Here is a 20,309-nt window from a genome sequence, read left to right on the forward strand (position 1 = left end):
TAAATAAAATCATGGAAATCCTCAAAATAAAGATAAAATGAAAATTAAACATTAAAGGAGATATTTCAAGTTAATAATATTATATATCTCTAGATAATAATATAATATAATAATATAAATAACCAACTGTGATTATTTAGCATCTGTAGAATCTGGGATATTTTTGTGTTAGCCCATTCTTTTCTTTTTGTTTTTGGTTTTTGGGTCACACCTGGTGGTGCTCAGGGGTTATTCCTGGCTCTACACTCAGAAATCGCTCCTGGCAGACTCAGGGGACTATATGGGATGCCGGGATTCACTGTCCTTCTGCATGCAAGTCAAATGCCTTACCTCCATGCTATCTCTCTAGCCCCGTGTTAGCCCATTCTTGATATGTCTTTTTGTAATGTGTTTTTATGAAAGCTATCAAATAGCATTCATATATACTTCTGTCATCTGATCATAATATGTGAGAGGCTCATCTGTTAAGACAGTTGAAATGTTGGACTATCATATGGCAGTAAAAAGCATAGCTTTTTTTTTTTTTTTTTTTTTTAAGTCTATGAAATTGCTCCTGAAATGCTGGCATGTGTAAGGCAAACACCCTACCTGCTGGGCTATTGCTCCGGCCCTGGGGACAACCAATTTTTAACGCAACTAGAATATAGCTGGATCTCAAATACATTGTGAAAGAAAGAAGCCAGATATGAGTATATATTATATGGTTCTAATTATGAGCAATTATAGAAAAGGAAAATCTCATTTATGTGACTGCAAGTTAGTGGATTCTGTAATGAGAGGGCTTTAGTATTAGGAACGTATTTTTTTTTGTATGATAGAAATGTTTTGAATGTGGTGGTGATTATACCACTCTATGTGTATATTCTGTTTTGCCAGAATTCATCATGTATGTTTACAATTAATAAATGATTTAAAAAAGATGTTTCAGAATTCTAGTATATTATTTCAACATTATTCTGAGTATAGGCATTTTTGTATTTGTTTATTTCATTTAGATTTTTCTATATGAAATTTTTATGTACTTGTTTATTTTATTTATTTTATTGTTTTGGACTATAACAGGTGATGCTCAGTGGGTACTCATAGCTCTTTTCTCAGGAATCACTCCTGGCAGTGCTCAGTAGATGCCAGGGGATCAAACTCAGGTCAGCTGTGTGCAAGGCAAGTGCCTTACCTGCTGTACTCTCTCGGCCTGCATACTTATTGATTTTAAAACACACATTAGAATACTCAGGTTCCAGTTTAGTTAATGTTGTCATGCAAGGTGAATTGAGAAGGAAAGGAACAGATACAGAGTGATCTCTTGTAGGCAGGATATAAAGCAACATATCATGGGAATAGTAAGTGCCTCCAGACAGCTGCCCTTGAGAACTGGTTTTCACTAGGAAGCTCCTTGTGGTGTGGGTGGTATAGAAGGAAGAGAGTGAAGGAGTGGGGCACTGAGACATGATGAAGGGAAACAAACCATGGGGAAGAAATGACACTTCTTTTGTTTGTTTTTGGGCCACACCCAGCAGTACACAGGGTTTACTCCTGGCTCTATGCTCAGGAATTACTCCTGGCAGGCTTGAGGGACCATATGGGATGCCAAGGATTGAACCCACGGTCAGCCATGTGCATGGCAAAGACCTTATCCACTGTGCTATTGTTCTGGCCCTGGGAATCCTATTTCTGCATGAAACTTACCATTAACTGTAAGTAAATGCTGTAAATTGTGATGCCTTAAATAAAATAGGAATGAAAAAAAGGTTTTTGTTTTAAATCTGAAAAATTGCAAAAGAAAAAAACATTACTTGCAACTAGGTTAAACTCAGAGTTGGCAGACTCAAAGAGCTTATTAAATTCCCCACCCCAAATTCGAATTAAGAGACTTGGCTTGAGATGAATATTTTGAAGATGTGTATGAGGATTCTTTGGTAGTTTCTGGCTTAATTAGCTATCATCATCCATATTCCTAGCCTCTTTCATCTCTTGATATTCAGACATCTTTAATATCTTTACCTTTTAAGAAATTTTTTATCTCCTATGTAGTTTTCTTTATCAAGATGGTAACACAAATTTTGTCTTTTTAGAGACATTGACATTTCATTTGATTCTAGTATTTTCCTTTTTGTCCTGACTTTTTTTTTGGAGGGGGCCACCCCCGATTTGCTCAGGGGTTCCTCCTGGCAGGCTCAGGGGACCATATGGGATGCCAGAGGTTGAACTCCAGGTTGGCTGGAGTTCAAGGCAAATCTCCTACCCACTTTGCTATTGCTCTGGCCCCATCTTTGTGTCTTTTCATATGCCAACTTCTTCTTTAACATGGTATAACTTGGAAGCTTCTATTCATTTCATGAAATAAAAACTCACCTTGAATTATGTCAGCTTGTCTTATTTTTAGTGTAATTGGACTTTCCATTTGAGGTTATTGATTTTCTCTTCTCAGCGAAATTCTTCCACAGTAACTTCTTTGGTATTATAAACCTTTACATTTTACCTTTTTTTTTTTTATTTCACTTCACTTAGTTATACTGCTGTGTTTGCACCCTTCTGTCTTTATCTTTTGTTAATCCTTTGAGAATGTACACCTCTCAGCAATGACTTTCTTGCTGATTGCTTCTATTTTAGGCTTCTTGGCTTGATGTCAGTATAATAACCTTCTATTTGGTTTCTTTTCCTTACTACATGTGGTGGCTGGGATCAAACCAGAGCCAGCCACATGTAAGGCAAAAACCTTATCTCCTATAATATTTCTCTAGCTTTCTAGTGACCTTTAAATACTATCATGGACCAGGCATATAGCTCAAAAGTAGTCAACATGTGATTTTCATTTGAAAAGTCCTGAATTTGAAAGTGAGAACCAGAGATCTCTGAGCAATGCTGGGAGTGACCTTAGTGGTCCCCACTGTACCACTGAGAGGCCCCTGTTAGACACATGTGCATTTTGCACACACAAACTTGTTAGTGCTTTTGTTAGAAAGTTGATAAATTCAGACATTCAGAATATACCCAGCTTAGTGCTCCCTATTTACCTGCCTTTTAAGTTGTACAGGCAACCTGTATTTTTCCACACTTACCATATAATGTACTTTTCTTCTTTTAAGAATTGGAAACCTTGCCATGAGCAAGTCTATTGGTGTAATTTTTTCTTTACCTTAGATAATAGTATTTTTAAACTATTAAAAGGTATATTAGCTATAAATAAAAATGATATACATTATATATAATGCAGTATAGTGTAGAATAACTTTTCAAGTATTCTAGGAATTTCTGTTAGTGTTAAATTTATAGTACTGCAGAAGTCTGGAACCAAAACACAGTATCTCTGAGGTATGCTGTGTTTGCCTGCCTACTTCAACATCCATATATATGTACAGATTTTACTAATACTTCCATACCTTGTTTTTTCAATCCTCTCCTCCCCACCCCCCAGGGAATTTTTGGAGGGGGTGGGGTTTGGGTCACACCGGCAGCGCTCAGGGGTTACTCCTGGCTCTATATTCAGAAATTGCTCCTGGCAGGCTTGGGGGAGGATCATTTGGTATGCCAGGATTTAAACCATCATCCTTCTGCATGCAAGGCAAATAAATGCCTTATCTCCATGCTTTCTCTCTAGCCCCATCCTCCCAGGGATTTTTTACCTCTGATAATTTTTCCTATATTTTTTTTGTTTTTTTGGGTCACACCTAGCAGTGCTCAGGGGTTCTCCTGGCTCTATGCTCAGAAATCGCTCCTGCCAGGCTCGGGGGACCATATGGGATGCAAGGGTTCAAACCTACCTTCATGCTATCTCTCTGGCCCCAGTTTTTCCTATTTTTTTTTAAATTTGTTCAGTACTTGCTGTTTTATACTGTTCCTGTTACCTTTCATTTACTACAGCTATGAAATATTTTTTAGTTTTATGTTTTGCCTCCCAAATTACTTGCCAAGTACCTAGGGATAAATTGATATTTGGCTTCTTTTATCTCTATCCATATGGACTATATTATGATAATAGTTACATTTATTATTAAAAGAGTTGGGTATATTAAAAGTCATGGTTAAATATAAGCTTAAATATGATTTTGAGTGTTGGAAAAACAGGCTGATCAAGGTATGGCTTTTTTGTTGTTGTTTTGTTTTGGTTTTGGGCCACATCAGCAGTACTCAGGGATTACTCCTGGATTTGTACTCAGGAATTACTCCTGGTGGAGCTCAGGAGACCCCATGGGATGTTAGTGATCAAACCTAGGTTGGCTGTGTGCAAGACCAATGCCCTACTCTCTCTGCTATCACTCCACCCTCATACATGCTTATTTAAACTTAATAAATGGAGTATGTATCTTCCTTACTAGAGACTTATTTTTATAACTTAAGATATTTTCATATTTATATGAATTTGTGTTATTTTAAAATTAGCACATTTATTGTAAAATTTTACATTATAAAACTAATATTGTAAAAATGTATTGTAAACTATAAAAAATATGCTAGTTTAAGGTTGTTATTGTTTATAGTATGGCAGGAAAATCTTGTTTTCAGCATTACATTATTAATGTTTTCAAATTAATGGTTACTTTTTAGAACTATATTTAATGTTGAAATACATTTTTCCCCCTTGAGTATATATAAACTTTCTCCTCCCTCTGAGATAAACATGTGAGAACTCTTTGTTTGGCTCCTAGACTTCCTTTTTTGGCACCGGAGGGGTTGTTGCTCCATCTTTATCTTCTCGAGGACAGTATGAGCATTATCATGCTATTTTTGATCAAATGCAACGAAGAATGGACGATAGTAACACAAAGTGGAAAGGAGAAATTCGGGGCCGAAAAATTCCAGAAAGGTATGACTGTGTCCTGCTGCTGCCAGTCTGCTCCGCTTTTGAGAGAGTAATGAGAGCCATTGTGCATGTTTATCTACAGAGGAATTCCACCTGGGGTACCTCCAGGATTTCCTAATGGGGCTGCAGGTCATCACCAGATCCCTGAGGCTGATGCTATTAGGAAAACCTTGAAAAGATTGAAGGCCGTGTCTAAACAAGCCAGTGCAAACAGGTTGGACTGTGGTGATCCATCAACTCATCCTTGTGTGTAATTTTGTCTTATGTCACGTGTAGTTTGGTGCTTACACTTTGTGAATGTTTTCTTCACTGAGTCCATAAAATAGTATTTTTTGCCGTCTGGGTGCAGTGATTTTTCTCAGGAGCAATTTGGCCCTTAATTTCATGTTTTGAGCATGTACTTCTTCAGTTCACCTTCTTTTTGATAGCTCATTTAGATGTTACAGGCTGTTATTTAACTTAAAGGAACTTGCAGTCAGATATGGTTTGTTTGTTGTCCACTTTTCTCCTCACTTAAAACTCTCCTTTTCTCTTTGTTGCTTTGTCCTTTTCTCATATTTATATTAATTTATAGCTCTCTGTGATCCTCTTCATTAGAATTTTCCTTTTCTTCCACTGAATTAATTTAATATGGTAAGCATTAATATTTATAATTTATTTCTTTAAAGTATATGCTTATATAATTTCTTAGTAAAACATTTGGATTATGAACAAGAAGTAGTGTTTTGTGAAAATTTAGTAACAGTGCCTTTTCTTTATTATTTTCAATAGACTACTTTCAAGTGTTGAAAGTTTTTATGAGGTCAGAGAAATACAACAGAGGTTAAGGCGCTTGCCTTGTAGGTTGCAGACCAGGGTTCTATCCTCAGTACCTCATACGATCACCAGTATCATCATGACTGATTCTTGTTTGTTTGGGGTTTGGGGACACAAACTTAAATCTCAGGTGTTACTTCTGGCTGTGTACTCAGGAATTAGTATTGGCTGTACTTGGGGGGTTGAGGGGGACATGTGTGGGATGCCAGAGATCAAACCCAGGTTGGCCACATGCAAGGCAGACTCCCTACTCACTGTGCTTTTGCTCCAGCCCTACCCACAAACTGATACTTAAGCCAGGAGCAGGTTCTGAGCACCACCATTATATCCCAAAAATTAAACAAACAAGTAAAAATTAAACCGTTACCCAATTATAAAATGATTAAGATATAGTTGATGAGAAATAAATGTGTTGCATTTTAATGAATTGTATGGAAAAACTAATTGTACTTTTTTTTTTTTTTTTTTTTGTGGTTTTTGGGTCACACCCGGCAGTGCTCAGGGGTTATTCCTGGCTCCAGGCTCAGAAATTGCTCCTGGCAGGCACGGGAGGACCATATGGGACGCCGGGATTCGAACTGATGACCTCCTGCATGAGAGGCAAACGCCTTACCTCCATGCTATCTCTCCGGCCCCCTAATTGTACTTTTTTAAAGAATATTTTGAGGAAGGGTGGTTGCAAACTTGAAGAATATTTAGATGAAGTGGCAAAAGAAATTTTGTCTAACTTTCATCTTCTGGTATTATTTATAGACAATATGGTATATATTTTACTTAGCTTTATTTTGTATTTTTTTAGTGAAATCTAACATAAATCTACTTAGCCTAAAGACAAGAGGGAAGATCATGCCATGCTTCTTGATACAATCCATCTTCCAGAATGTTCCTTGGTTCTTCCACAGTTGAAATAATCTATGTTGGACCATTAGAATCAAATCCCTATTATAATACTGAAATCCTTGCATTTATTTGTACTTGATTGCCTTCTAAGGTTGTATATCTCAGTTATCTCCAATATACACCTTCCATTCAGTCTTTAATTATTAGCTATAGTATCATTATTGTAATTTTCAGTTTTTAAAACCATTTGTTATTGTGCGATCATTTATCATTTTTCATTTGTATTAACATTGGTGATCTTAACACTACTTAGTCATGCCGTATACATTCTCTTATGTTACATTGAAATCACTATTCTTAATTGATTTATAGCTTTATGTTTGTTTGTTTGGGGGCCAGACCCAGCAGAACTCAGAAATTACTCCTGAGCCTGGACCATTCAGCTCAGGGATCACTCCTGGCAGTGCTAATGGACCGTATGAGGTGCTGGGCATCAAACTCAGAAGCCACATGCAAAGCAATCACCTTACCTGCTGAACTATCACTTTGACCCCTTGATTATAGATATCATTGAACACAATAGTAAACAAATCATTTATTTATCCCAACCACCTTTTGCATTGGATATTACATTTTAAATAAAAATGAGAAAATTAGGGCATATAGGTGACTTAGTCAACTAGAAAGTGATATAACTGGGATTTAAACTCAGTTTGACTATAGAACTTCTTATGAACACTTAGTCATGAAGATTTCTCAGCTTCTTAAGATAGTTTTGGATAAGGGGCTAAAGAATTCTTAAGTTTGATGGCTCTAAAATATGTTAGAATGTTGGGTACTTCAAAGCTTAAATACGATAAATACTGAATAAAATTTTTTGATTTTACTCAAGTACTTGAAAGATGGGAAGAGCTTTAAAAGATAATCTGTACCTAATATTTTTCTCCCTAATCTTTTTTAATTGTATTTTCTTCTTCTTCTTCTTCTTCTTCTTCTTCTTCTTCTTCTTCTTCTTCTTCTTCTTCTTATTATTATTATTATTATTATTATTATTATTATTATTATTATTATTTTGGTGACACCTGGCAGTGCTCAAGTGTTACTCATGGCTCTGTTCTCAGAAAATCACTCCTGACATATGGGGGGACCATATGGAATGCCGGGGATCTAACTTGGGTTGGCCAAGTGCAATGACTACCCGCTGTACTATCACTCTGGCCCCGTAGTACATATTTTTAATTGGATTACCATGAGAAACACAGTTACAAAGTTGTTCATGATTGAGTTATAGTCATATAGTGTTCCAACACCCTTCCCTTCACCATTTCCCACAACCAGTGTCCCTTGCTTCCCTCCCACCACTCCCCCCCCCCCACACACACACACACAACCTACCTCTACTGCAGGCATTTTAAACAAGTTAGGTTTTTTTTGTTTGTTTGTTTTTTGGACCATACCTGGGATTGCGCCTGCTCATGCTTTGAAGACCATATAGGATGCCAGGGGTTAAATCCAGGTTTGCTTGTACAAATTGCTCTGGCCAGATTTTACTACTATTTAAAATAATAAGAGTTATAATTCAGGCAGGAGATATTCAATGTAGGTATTCATCAAGAAAATTAAAATCTGAGGATAATACAAAAAAGGTTTAAATTTACATCAACCTGTTTTTTTTTTTTTTGTTTTTTTTTTTGGTTTTTGGGCCATACCCGTTTGACGCTCAGGGGTTACTCCTGGCTATGAGCTCAGAAATCACTCCTGGCTTGGGGGGGGGGGAACGGGACCATATGGGACACCAGGGGATCGAACCACGGTCTGTCCTACGCTAGTGCTTGCAAGGCAGACACCTTACCTCTAGCACCACCTTCCCGGCCCCTCTTTTCATATTCTCTAACAAAGAAAACATTTAATGATTTGAGGGGAAAGAGAGAGTGAATAGAAGGTAATGTTTTTTTTTTTGGGGGGTGAAGGATCAAGAGAGAAGAGAGAGAGAATGAATAGAGGGTACACAGATGATATAGAGGTTGAGGTGCTTGCCTTGCATGTTACTGGCCTATGTTAAAATCTCAGGCATTCCATTATGTTCGCTTAGCCTGCTAGAGTGATTTCTGAGTGCAGAGCCAGGAGTATGTCCTCAGGATTACTTGAGTGTGGCCCAAGAACTAACCAATAAAAGATAAGATATAATTAGCTTTTGGAATGCTGGCTGTTCAGAAATTCTCATTTTTATATTTGTCTGAATTACTCAGGCCGAGGGGCCAGATAACAGTGGAAAGAGCTCAGCAAGTGGAAGAGTTTCTCCAGCGGAAACACGAAGCCATGCAGAACAAAGCTCGAGCAGAAGGACATATGGTATGACTTTGTTTTTTCTTGTATCTTGAACATTTATATTCAAAATGAAGTTCTGGAATAAGGTAGGTATGAATAAATAATGTTATTATCTTTTACAAACATTTAAGCATTTGCACAATATAAAGTATCTGTTTTAGCTGCTAAAACTAACTTAATTTCTCTTTTATACCAAGAGTAAAATTTTATTATTGCATTGGTTAATTTGGATAAGTTGAAGTCTTCCTGTAAAAGGAGTAGATGTAGGTATCTAGGCTATCCATCTTTCTAAGCCTTTTTTTTTTTTGCTGAGTGGTGTGGGTTGATTTGGGAGTTTTTCTTCTATTTCTTTTTTATTGCTTACACTGCCTTATCTTCAAGCGCATAATCTTTCCTTCTATTTTAATTACTCTATTAATTTCATTTGAGCATTACTTATTTTTCACCTCAGATATATATTTTGTTGTTTGTTTGTTTGTTTGATTTTTGGCTATACTCTACAGCACTCAGGGGTTCTCCTGGCTCTTTGCTGAGAAGTTACTCCTGGCAGGCTTGGAGGAGCATATGGGATACTGGGGACCAAATCTGGGTCAGCCGTGTGCAAGGCAAATGCCCTACCTGCTGTGCTATTGCTCTAGCCCCCAGATATGTATTCTTTTGTCTCTTGAAGTTTATTGAGATAACTTTTATATTTTGAGAGCATCTTTTTATAAACTTCTGTAAAGGAAAAAAATAAAGAAAATGCTGTAGAAGGCTAGAATCATAGTGGGTAGGGAACTTGCTTTGCACATGGCCGATCTGGGTTTGATCTCCGGCATCCCATGCGGACTTACCAAGCACCACCAGGAGTAATCATGAGCACTGCTTAGTGTAACCTCTAATGCCCCGAATACTATAAAGTTAAAGTCAGTGGGCTGAGCACATGCTTATTGTTTTTCGTGTAGGAAGCCTGAATTCAGTACCTGACACTTCCATAATGCCCAGAGCTAGGGTATTATGTCCAGGTTGGCTGCATGCAAGAAGATGCTCTTACTATCTATTACTCTGTTCCCATGTTGGCTGATATTTTTCCCTCTTCCTATTTGAAACTTTTCTTCTAATCTGTGTAATAATTGTGGTCCAGTGTTATGCATTGTATATTTTATCTTGGGTATTTTTTTGTTTTTAAAGGGTCTTTGTTCTGAAATCCTTTTAAGATACTTAGAAATAGTCTGATCCTTTTAAATTTTGTCCAGACAGACAACCCTTAGATTAGAATTAAATTTGGCTTTACTGCTAATACATTGCTCTTTTTTTTGATGGTGTGGGGACATGCAGTGCTCAAGATTTGATCCTGCCATTTATTCCTGGTGGGGCTTGGTGGATCATATGTGGTGTCATCAATCAACCTGGTTTGGCTATGTTCAATACAACCACCTTGCTCACTGTCCTATAGTTCTGACCCATGATTTAATCTTTGTAAGTGTTCAGACCCTCATTTATTTGGAAGTTTGGTTTTATTTTTCTCTCGCCCGCTCCCTATTTGGAGGTTTTTTTATTTGCAATTAGAAGCATGAAATATTTACAGCCATGAAATCTCTGGGATTGTTTTTCTGATTCTATTTGTCACTCAGTAGAAGATGCATTAAAAAACCTTCAAAAGAAAAACAAACAAACAAAACCTTCAAAAGATACCTTCTTTACATGTGTAGTTCTCTCCCTCTTTCATTCTTGCTCTTTCTAATTCATTGGGGAGGTATTTTATGCAACAAATATGGCTGATTTTTAAACTCCTCAAATCTAATTTTTAGTTCTTTTATTATTTTTAAAATAAAAAAAGTTCTATAATTTAAAATACTACTCGTACCTTACCAGTAGGTGTTTTTTTTTTGTTTTGTTTTAAATTTTTGCTTTGTTTTGGTTTGGGTTACACCCATTGCTTCTCAGGGTTTCTTCAAGCTTTGTGTTTAGGGATCTTTTCTTGTGTTGCTCAAGACCCAGTGGCCACACTACCAGGTTTGGGGAAAATGAGACTTAACAGGTTTGGAGAAAATGAGAAATTGCCAGAATGTATCAGACACAAATTACAATGCATTTCTTCTATCCTTGTGGTGTTTTCTAATCCAGCCTCAAGTGTTTACTGATTAAAGGTCTTTTTCAATATCAATTTTATTTTTTAAAACATTTTTATTTATTAATTATTGGTGTTTGGGCCACACCAGCAATATTCAGAGGTTATTCCTGGCTCTGTGCTCAGAAATTGCTCCTGGCAAGCTCAGGGGACCATATCAGATGCTGGGGCTTGAACCCGGATCTGTCCTGGCTTGGCTGCATGCAAGGCAAATGCCCTACTTCTGTGCTATCTCTCTGGCCCCTCAATATCCAATTTCAATAAGTTGCTTGTTTGGTTAACTTCAAAAAAAATGGGGCCAGAGTGATAGCACAGTGGTAGGGTGTTTGCCTTTCATGTGGACCACCCAAGATAGATCTGGGCCTGATCCCAGGTGTCCCATATGTTTCCCTGAGCCAGGAGCGATTTCTGAGTACAGAACCAGGAATAACCCCTGAGCATCACCAAGTGTGGTCCACAAACCAAAAAAAAAAAAAAAAAAAAAATCTGGGGACCATATGGGGATTGATCCTGGGTTGGTCAGTGCAAGGTGAGAACCCTACCCACTGTCCTATCTTTCTGGTGCCACTGGTATGATTTGTGGGTGCATTTTTCGAGCAACACATCCTCCATCATAGTACTCCTTCCCTCCCCCATAGTAGTCCCAGTTCTCTCTCCCAATTCTAGCTTCCTCCCTCTCTGCCAGAACTCAGTTCTTCAGGTTTTAGAATCTGTTGCCTTTAGGCAAGTATATCTCTTACTCTATCTTTTTATACTTCACTTATAATAAGAGAGATCATTCAGAATCTTTTCCTCTCCTGAATAACTTCATTAATGTAATTCAAGTGGCAGCAAAGTGCATGATTTTGACTTTTTTTTAATAGCTGGGTAGTATTCCATTGCATGCATATATGTTCCATAATTTATTTCATGAAGATGATGTCAGTGACATCCTTTTCAAATCAGTGACAGCTTCTTAAAGAAATATAAACACACATACTTGAAACCTTCCATTGGTTCTTCTTTACATAATATGTAAAAGAAACAAAAAATTGCCATAATTTTAAAAGATTGTTAAAAATTCAAACAATGATTGTGAAGTAAAATTAGGATTATTTACCTTTACCAATTTCATTTATATTTTCCTTCATATATGCCTATAAAAATATATAAAAGTATAAATAAAAGAGTTCAGGGTTGGAGCTCTAGTGCAGCATTGAGGGTGTTTGCCTTGCACATGACAAACCTGCCTGCATTTGATCCCTGGCATCCCATATGGTCCCCTGAGCACTGTTAGTAGTGATTCCTGAGTGAAGAACTGAGAGTAACTCCTGAGCATCCCCAGGAGTTGCCCCCTAAATAATGATAAGAATATAGTTTTTCAAATGTAAGAACAGAAGGTTAAATAATAAAGTATATCAAGTAAAATTAATACTTTATTAATAATGCATAAAATGACAACATGCCTTATAACCAGGCATGCATTAGACAGATTAATATGTTGAAAACTAATTTTATAGTGATCATATGCATAATTTTGGCCTGACAGCTTTTGTTTCTTAAATCATCCTTGTAACTGCTAAGCTCTTAATTTAACAACTGTTCATCATATCTGCAGTCCTGGATATTTGTGTTGACAACTTACTCTTCCAGAAAAAGAAGATAGGAAGCTGGCAACATACTATAGCTGGTAGAATGACGAGGTGTTTTTTTCTCAGGCATTTGTCTAAAAACACTCCCCAGGGTTCAGGAATTGAAGTGACAGCAGAAATCTCCCAGATGCAAGGCCCTAAGTTGGAGGCCAGCACAGTAGGGAGTAGGGACAGTAGGGACTGTCAGATGACTGTCAGTGTCATCAAAGGCTATGCATCACCAGGAGGGGATCTGGGCTTCCCATGCCACCAGCCTTTGGCCATCTCTTTGGGCCTATCTTTACATATCATTTGAATACACTGCAAAGAGTTGTAGTATAGAAATTATATATAAAGAATGACATGGTAAGTCAAGCTTAACTCATGAGAGAAAGCTTGGCTTGGATGAGGCTTTCCAGGAATCAGATCTCTGATCTATGATTTGGAAGATGAGTCGAGTTAGCCGCTTTTAGGAAGTAAGTGAGCTTAAGGCCTGGTCTTCAAATCAAAAATAGTAATTGGGGCTAGAATGTGGTATTTCTGATTGATGAGAGACAGATCAGCATAGACTGAATCTAATAGTAGACTGACTCACAACCTTTCCTGACATTTATTGAAAGTGGATTACATTCAGAAGATAAAGCCAACACCAAAGACGTGTCAAAGAGAAGTTTAGTAAGATAACTGGCTTATTATGAGAATAAAGGAGACCAACTAAAAGTGAGATGCTAAATCAAGCAACTTTTTAAGATAAAGGTGGTAATTTACTGTTTTATTGCATAAGGCAGATTAAGTGAGATCTGCTAAGTCAAGCAGGTGGCTGACCATGATCAGTAACTGAATTAGTAATATGATCACATAGTAAAAAATAGTTATGAAATCAGGCTTGTGAATCACTGCAGGTACAGGAACAGTGTAAGAATGAATTTGGGGCTGGAGAGATAGCATGGAGGTAAGGTAAAGTTTGCCTTTCATGCAGAAGGTCATTGGTTCGAATCCCGGCATCCCATATGGTCCCCCGAGCATGCCAGGATCGATTTCTGAGCGTAGAGCCAGGAGTAACCCATGAAGGCTGCCGGGTGTAACCCCCCCCCCCAAAAAAAAAATACCGTATTTGCCGGCATATAAGACGACCCTTCAACCCATGAAAAACTTCCTAAAAGTCGGGAGTCATATTATATGCTGGTATACGGCATGCTGAAACTTGTTCCAGTTTCAGGGACGAGTGATCCACACCCCTCTTACTTTTAAGAAGCAACTTACTTTTAAGACTTTTAGGAAGTTTTTCATGGGTTGAAGGGTTGTCTTATATGCCGGCAAATACAGTAAAAAGAAAGAAAGAAAGAAAGAAAGAAAGAAAGAAAGAATGAAAGAAAGTAAGAAAGAAAGAAAGAAGAAAGAAAGAAAGAAAGAAAGAAAGAAAGGAGGGAGGGAGGGAGGGAGGGAGGGAGGGAGGGAGGGAGGGAGGGAGGGAGGGAGGGAGGGAGGGAGGGAGGGAGGAAGGAAGGAAGGAAGGAAGGAAGAAAAAGGAAGGAAGGAAGGAAGGAAGGAAGGAAGGAAAGAAAGAAAAAGAAAGAAAAAGAAAGAGAGAAATAAAGAGATCGAGAGAGGGAGGGAATGGAATGACCAAATGTCCATTTATAAACATTGAAATTGAAAAGCAAAGGATTGAGGTTGTTTTCGATGTGAAATTAGCAACAAAGAAGACTGAGAACGAAGATGACCAGAAAAACTGGTTTTAGGAAATATTGACATTAGTGATGAGTCAAGGAAGAGAAAATACTATGAAAAGTAGTTAAAAGGGCTTGTAGGTCCAATTGTAGGTGTAGGTGTAGGATTGTAGGTCCAATCCCAGCATCTCATATGGTCCTCCAATTCTGCCAGGAATAATTTCTGAGTGCAGAGCCAGGAGTAATCCCTGAGCACTACTTTTTGTGACCAAAAAAAAAAAAAAAAAAAAACAAGAACAATGAAACACATAAAAAGGAAAGTAGCGAAAATTACAAGAACCCTGAGATTACAAATACTAAGAGTGTACTATTATCTGCACTGAAAGAAGAGATTAAGGTTTACTTATTTTCATTGTAGTTTAGGTAACATGGTTGCAATCTTGTTACCTGCACTTTTACCTGCTCCTGCACTTTCCAACCTCATAGCCTGGCTCTATTTCTCCACTGCTTGGTAATCTGAGTTTTGTTGTCAAAGGCCAAGAGATTTGCTGCCATATAATACGATGTTGCTTATTGAGGAGACTTTTAAAAAAAAACTCTGAATTACAAAGTCATTCATGATGAAGTTTCAGATGTATAATGTTCTAACACCAATCCCTTCATCAGTGTTTCAGTTTCCCTCCAGTCTCCCCTCTAAGTTGCCAGGCACTTTTATCTTTTCCCTATCAGACATGATAGTTTTATTTTAATGTGTAAATTATAAAGCATCATGGGCTAGAATATCATGAATAACACATACTTGATATTCACTAATGAGGAACATTTTTAGTGCGATATTAGAATCAGAAATCAGATTGTGGTGAATCGAAAAATAAATGGAAGCAGGAAAATGGAGGTGATGAATATGAAAAATTGGCTCTCATCTAGACAAGGTAACATTAAATGGAAAGTGGAACAGGAAGTTTTAAATTGAAAGGAACTTGAAGCTTTCTTTTGTGCTAATGGAAGATAGAATAATTGGATATTCTGATACCTTTATTTAAATATAATTTTCTTTCTTTCTTTCTTTCTTTCTTTCTTTCTTTCTTTCTTTCTTTCTTTCTTTCTTTCTTTCTTTCTTTCTTTCTTTCTTTCTTTCTTTCTTTCTTTCTTTCTTTCTTTCTTTCTTTCTTTCTTTCTTTCTTTCTTTCTTTCTTTCTTTCTTTCTTTCTTTCTTTCTTTCTTTCTTTCTTTTCTTTTCTTTTCTTTTCTTTCTTTTTTTGGTGTTTGGGCCACACCTGGCTTTACTCAGGGGTTACTTCTGGCTCTAAGCTCAGGAATCATTCCTGGAAAGCTCGGGACCATATGGGATGCCAAGATCAAACCTGGGTCATTCCTGGGTCAACTACATGCAAGGAAAATGCCCTACCTACTGTACTATTGCCCTGGCCCCTCAAAGATCATTTCTAATAAAGATTATTTCCTAGTTATAATAGTCTACATAAATAAACTGTTTAAAATTACTCTGTTTCTGGGGCCAGAGAGATAACACAGCAATAGTGCTTTTTACCTTGCACACAGCTGGCCCAGGATGGACAGTGGTCCGAATCCCGGCATCCCCTATGGTCCACTGAGCCTGCCAGGAGCGATTTCTGAGCACAGAGCCAGGAATAACCCCTAAGTGCTGCTGGGTATGACCCAAAAAAGAAAAATAAATAAAATTAAATTATTCTATTTTTGATTGTGATCATTTCAAGTATAATAACAATGTCTCTGAGTGTCGATATAATATAAGCTCAGATATTTCATATTGTTTCTATAGGTATACTTTCAGAAGGAGGAGAAATGAGTTGGCCCTTTGTCTAAGAAACATTTGATTTGGGGTTTAGCTAATCCCCGTGCATTTTTAAAATCCTTTTACTTGAATGGCTAATGAAAGCTTAAATTGGTCTCTGTTTTGAATAACTATGTTTGGGGTTTAATTGCTTCTTTCTGTTCTCACAGAATGCATTGATTAATTAAATTGATAAAAAAAATGCCAGGGCTTCTTATCAGATTATTAGCTAGAAATGATTAGTGTTTGCCAAAAAGGAAAAAACAGTGCCTGGATATTCCTAGGTAAGATGCTGACGTGGCCATAGTCATTCTTTAAACTTAGTACATTAAATGACAAACAGGGAATCCTGCAAAACCTGGCAGCTATGTATGGAGGCAGGCCCAGCTCTTCAAGAGGAGGGAAGCCAAGAAACAAAGAGGAAGAGGTATGCTTCCCGCATGTTCTCTGCCTCTGTCACACAACCATTTTTGAGTTGATTGCCTTCTTTTTCTTGCATGGTTTAAATTTTTAACAATTATTGAGGATTTTTGTTAGGTCTGTAGGGACCTGTTAATATATTTTGACTGACACACTGTGTTATAATTTTGTCCCTAACTGTTATTGAGTATTCTAAGTTTGATTTCTTTTTTCTTTTTGATACCTTTAAAATCTGTAATTTTAATGTATTTCTTTTCAGAACTAAGTTGATCTAAAGTTAAACACTTGAAAGCTAATACATTTCCATTAACCAGATTTCAAAATTTTATTTTTTGTATCAGATTAACATTGTATTCTTAAATTAAACAAAATTCTAGCAGTGTTGATAGTTTTTCTTTGAAACTAAAATGTTGTATTTTTATCTGTTTAGGTTTATCTGGCAAGGCTGAGACAAATCAGACTGCAGAATTTCAATGAACGCCAACAAATTAGAGCCAAACTTCGTGGTGAAAAGGCATGTGGAAATATTTTTTTTGGAAAGTATATGTAATTTAGATTAAGAATTTCATGCCACTTACAAAAAGTAAAAACTAACGTAATGAAAGTCGAAGACAAGTAAACTATAATTAGGAGGAAGTAAGTTTTATATATTATTTTATTTATATGGTGTTAAATTGTAAGTTTTATGTATTATTTTATTTATATGGTGTTAAATTGCTGATATTGTTTGGCCCAGACGAATTCTGAGAGGAAAATGTAAGTTGTTCCTATTGGGACATTGTATATTCTCTCTGTCTTTTTTGTTTTTTGACCATACCTGGATCTCCGCTCAGGGATCACTGCTAATGGTGGTTGGGGGACCATAAGGGATGCCAGGGATCAAACCCAGGTCTACTGTGTACAAGGCAAGTGCCTTACTCGCAATACTATTTTTCTGGCCCATTTTTTTTTCTCATTGTTTAAGACTTGATATTGTGGAGAGTTTAGTTGCAGCTATGAGGAATATATAGTGGTATTGAAATTTATATTTAGATTTTAGTTCGTATTATTTTCAACAAATCTTTGTGCAGAATTTGAGACTTTTATTTTCCTAAATGGCATGTTTCTCTCTTTATCTTTTAGAAAGAAGGTAATAGTTCTGAAGGACAAGAAGGAAATGAGGAGGCTGATGCGAGACGTAAGAAAATACTTAAGGTATAGACTTAAAAGGATTTTTATTCTGTTTTGTTTTTGTTTTTGTTTGTTCATTTGTTTGTTTATTTTGTTTTTGGGCTACACCTGGTAGTGTTTTTTTTTTGAGAGACCCAAACCCAAATATAAATAAATAAATATGTAAATAAAAATACATTTAAAGATGAAAATTGTGATTTTCCATATGTGGAGTCTAATTAAGCCCACATGTAAAAATCATAGTAAAAAACATTGCCATTCTTATTTTCTGTAGAATTTACACTACTTTTGGGAGGGGTGGAAACCCAGTAATCCTAAGGGTTTACTCCTGGCTTTAACTCAGGAATCACTCCTGGAAGTCTTAAGGACCATATGGGGGGATCAAACCCTGGTTGGCCACGTGCAAGGCAAGAGCCCTACCTGCTGTACTATCATTCCAGCTTTATATTACACTTAATTTTTTTTTTTTGGTCACACCCAGCAGTGCTTAGGGGTTATTCCTGGCTCTATACTCAGAAGTCGTTCCTGGCAGGCTCGGGGGACCACATGGGATGCCGGGATTCAAACCACCAACCTCTGCATGCAAGGCAAACACCTTACCTCCATGCTATCTCTCCGGCCCCTACACTTAATTTTATCTAATAAGTACTGAGTATTGCTATCTATAAACACTGGGGATACAGAGGGAGCGTATATTTTTATTCATCGCAAATACTCCTCCCTTTCACACATTTCTTCTTGGCTAGAAAATAAATATAATTCCAGACCTCAAAAAAAATGAAGCCTGTAGTATTCTTCTTTCTAGTAAATGATTGGATTATTTTTATTTTCAGGCCCAAGCAAATACACGTGCTGCTGTACTAAAAGAACAATTAGAACGAAAGAGAAAGGAAGCATATGAGAGAGAAAAGAAAGTTTGGGAAGAGCATGTAAGATTTAATTAGTTCACATTCTTAATTACGGCTTTCAGTTTTCCCATATCTCTTACTAGGTTGTATGTCATTATTAAATTTGAGGTGGAGAGTGTCACACTTGACAGTGCTCAGGGCTTATTCCTGGGTCTGTACTCAGAAATTACTCCTGGCTTTGCTGAAGGACCATATGGAATGTCAGATATCAAACCTAGATTAGCCTTCTGCAAGGCAAGCGTTCTACCTGCTATGTTAACTCTCTGGCCCTTCAACGTTAAATTTTTAAAATTTTATTATACCTTTTTTTTCTTTCTCTTTCTGTCCTATCTTCCTCTAATATTTCATCTCTTTCATATTTAAGAATGACTCATTGAAGTTACTTAAGTATTTGATTTGAGGTGAGAACAAGATTTATTAATTTATTTGTATTATTTCCAAGTAGATAATTGATCTTGCATCATTTCATGATATTTTTTTTACCTCCATTGGTTTACATTGCTACCTTTGGTATACATGGATGTTGTTGTTTTGTGCCACACCTCACAGTGCTGAGTCTACTTCTGGCTCCGTGTTTGAATTTCAGGGATTGAACACAGCCAAACATATACCCAATTATTGGATATACTGTAGAATGAGTCTGTAGCCTCTATGCATCAAGCTGTATAATTTTTCTGGCCTCTTTTTTCTGCTCCACTGCATTTCCTGTTTATTCTGCCAGCATCTCATTGTATTAGAAATTATGAATATAAAATATATCTTAAGTTCTGATAGAAATTAGACCTATTGGTTTTTAGCATGCAGTTATCTTATTGGCAAAAAGTCATGGCATATATTATTACAGCTTATTTAGTATACCAGCCACATTCTGGTCAAGTGCTGTTATATTTTTACTTAATATGTACAATGTTACAAAGCAGATACAGAAAGAACAAAACTATTAGATGAGGTCAAATTTCCAGAAGTTGTAATGCAGGGATTTAAATCTGGGTTTACCCAGCATTAAAGGCTTTCTTCTTAAGCACCATGTCATTTCCCCCTGCTTTACATTATGTACTTTGTTATTCATTGTTATTTTATTCTTTTTTTGGGGGGGGTCACACCCAGCAGCGCTTAGGGGTTACTCCTGGTTTTATGCTCAGAAATTGCCCCTGGCAGGCACAGGGGACCATATGGGATGCCGGGATTCGAACCACCGTCCTTCTTAATGAAAGGCAAACGCCTTACCTCCATGCTATCTCTCTTTATTTTATTCTTTTGTTGTTTTTTGTGGGGGATTAGGGCCCTCACCTGTGCTGAAATCAGTGCTAATGTCATACTTGATAATGAGGGATGGTGCCAGGGATCAAACATGGAGCCTCACATAGATAGGACAAGTGCTTTGCCACTGAGTTACATCCTATATCTTTTATTATTTCAATCTTACTGCACTAGTAAGAACTTTATGCATGGTACTAAGTAATTCTAGAAACTTTACTTTTCTTTCTACCTTTAAAGGTAGAAATATAAAGGAAATACTTGAGTTGTTTTTCTATTCAGCATAGTAAAAAGCAAGGAAGTATGATTTTACCTCTACTTTTTACAGTTTTCATCAGAAATATGTTTTGAAGTATTACAAATGTCTTGTGTATCTGTTATAAGACTCTTTTTTGTTGTTGTTGTTTTGGGTCCACACTCAGCTGTGCTCAGGAATTACTTCTGGCTCTACACTTAGGGTAAAATTTTGGCAGCTTTGGGAGACCATCTGGGGTTCTGGGGATAAAGCCCAGTCAGCTATTTTCCAGGCATGCACCCCACCTACTGCACTATTACATCAGTACTAG

General features: G+C 36.9%; 1 protein-coding gene across 1 annotated transcript in view; it reads left to right on the forward strand.

The window, feature by feature from the left end:
* NEK1 (NIMA related kinase 1) overlaps positions 1–20,309 on the forward strand; it is a 132,558-nt gene that overhangs the window by 42,784 nt on the left and 69,465 nt on the right. The window contains 7 exon segments of the mRNA XM_049771316.1: positions 4,647–4,804; positions 4,884–5,015; positions 8,707–8,809; positions 16,332–16,415; positions 16,839–16,922; positions 17,531–17,602; positions 18,412–18,507. Coding sequence (XP_049627273.1) covers positions 4,647–4,804; positions 4,884–5,015; positions 8,707–8,809; positions 16,332–16,415; positions 16,839–16,922; positions 17,531–17,602; positions 18,412–18,507 — 729 coding nt within the window.

The sequence above is a fragment of the Suncus etruscus genome, chromosome 4 (assembly GCF_024139225.1).
Source record: "Suncus etruscus isolate mSunEtr1 chromosome 4, mSunEtr1.pri.cur, whole genome shotgun sequence".
NCBI classification, from domain to species: Eukaryota; Metazoa; Chordata; class Mammalia; order Eulipotyphla; family Soricidae; genus Suncus; species Suncus etruscus.